The 1,444-nt window shown below is 63.8% G+C and overlaps 1 protein-coding gene across 1 annotated transcript in view; it reads left to right on the top strand.

The window, feature by feature from the left end:
• Positions 1-1,355, top strand: part of WNT10A (wingless-type MMTV integration site family, member 10A) — a 29,392-nt gene extending 28,037 nt beyond the window's left edge. The window contains exon 4 of the mRNA XM_009996257.1: positions 888-1,355. Coding sequence (XP_009994559.1) covers positions 888-1,355 — 468 coding nt within the window. The remainder of the gene's footprint in view (positions 1-887) is intronic.
• The last annotated feature ends 89 nt before the right edge of the window (positions 1,356-1,444 follow it).

Raw genomic sequence — 1,444 nt, forward strand, 5'->3', positions numbered from 1 at the left:
CTTTCCCTTGGCAGCATTCCTTGTAGGGATGGGAGACCTAGGGGCACCCCCGCATGCAGCCTGGGAGCTCAGCAGCACCAACCAGGGAGCCCAAGGTCCTTCTTGCCTCAGAACTGGCCTCTGGCCCCTGCACAAGCCGCTGTCCCAGCCAGCCCTAGTGACAGCCACAGCCCAGCCCATGCACCCTGTCCCTCATGGGGGGTAGACGTGTGGCAGCGGCCTCACTGTGGCCTCCCCAGACCACAAGTCAGGGCTGTGAGCATCCCTCTGATCCCTGAAGTGCTGCCTCCAGCCCCCGGCACTGTGCCCAGGGCTCCCGCAAGGAAGCAGATAAGAGCTGAAAGCAGAACTGCTCCTGGGACTCCCACAGCTGGGCTGTTCTGGGAGGAAAGCCCTGGGAAGAGGAAAGCATCCTTCCCACTGCTCTGCTTGCAGTGCTGATGACCCGTGCGGTGCTTTGGGGGAGCCCTGCACTGGGGAGGTCCCAGCAGGGCTGCAAAGATGCAGCCACGCTGGCTTTTAACTGGGGTCTGTGTTCAGGTTGGTGCTGCTGCAGCCAAGAAACAGCGGAAGGTGAGATCCAGCCTCCTTCTCCTCCTTGTGGTCAGGCAGCTCACCTTCTCCTTTAGGTGCTGATCCCTTGCTGGGATGTAAAAGCCAGTTGGTGCTGCCAGGATGGGAAGCGGCAGGATGTGGGACATGGGTGACACTGGGCACAGCAACAGGATGCAGCCTGCCTGGCTTTGCACTTCTAGGGCTCTGATTACTGCTCGTGCCAGCCCTAAGTGTTCCCACAATGCCAACCCACACAGAGCTCCATGACGGCTTCTCCAGACCCCAGAAAGTGTCTCCCCCACGCTAAACCCCGTCCTTCCCTCCCCACCCAGGTGGTGATGGACAACATGAGGAGGAAGTGCAAATGCCACGGCACCTCAGGGAGCTGCCAGCTGAAGACCTGCTGGCAGGTGACGCCCGAGTTCCGCCTGGTGGGGTCCCTGCTGAAGGACCGCTTCTACGGGGCCACCCTCATCCGGCCCCACAACCGCAACGCGGGGCAGCTGGAGCCGGGCCACGCTCGGCACCGCCGCCGCGCCGGCATCAGCGAGCTGGTTTACTTCGAGAAGTCACCCGACTTCTGCGAGCGGGAACCGGCCTTGGACTCCTTGGGCACCCAAGGGCGCCTGTGCAACAAGACCAGCCCGGGCATGGACAACTGCGAGAGCCTGTGCTGCGGCCGCGGGCACAACATCCTGCGGCAGACGCGCAGCGAGCGCTGCAACTGCAAGTTCCACTGGTGCTGCTTCGTGGCCTGCGAGGAATGTCGCATCACCGAGTGGGTCAGCGTCTGCAAGTAGCCGGGCGGGGACGGGCGCCCACCCCGAGGTGCCAGGGACACGAACGCCTTGCCCGCGGAGGGGGGGAGGGAGGTGGGGATGGGCGCTGG

This window comes from Chaetura pelagica, unplaced genomic scaffold (genome assembly GCF_000747805.2).
Source record: "Chaetura pelagica isolate M959 unplaced genomic scaffold, ChaPel_1.0 scaffold3, whole genome shotgun sequence".
NCBI lineage: Eukaryota > Metazoa > Chordata > Aves > Apodiformes > Apodidae > Chaetura > Chaetura pelagica.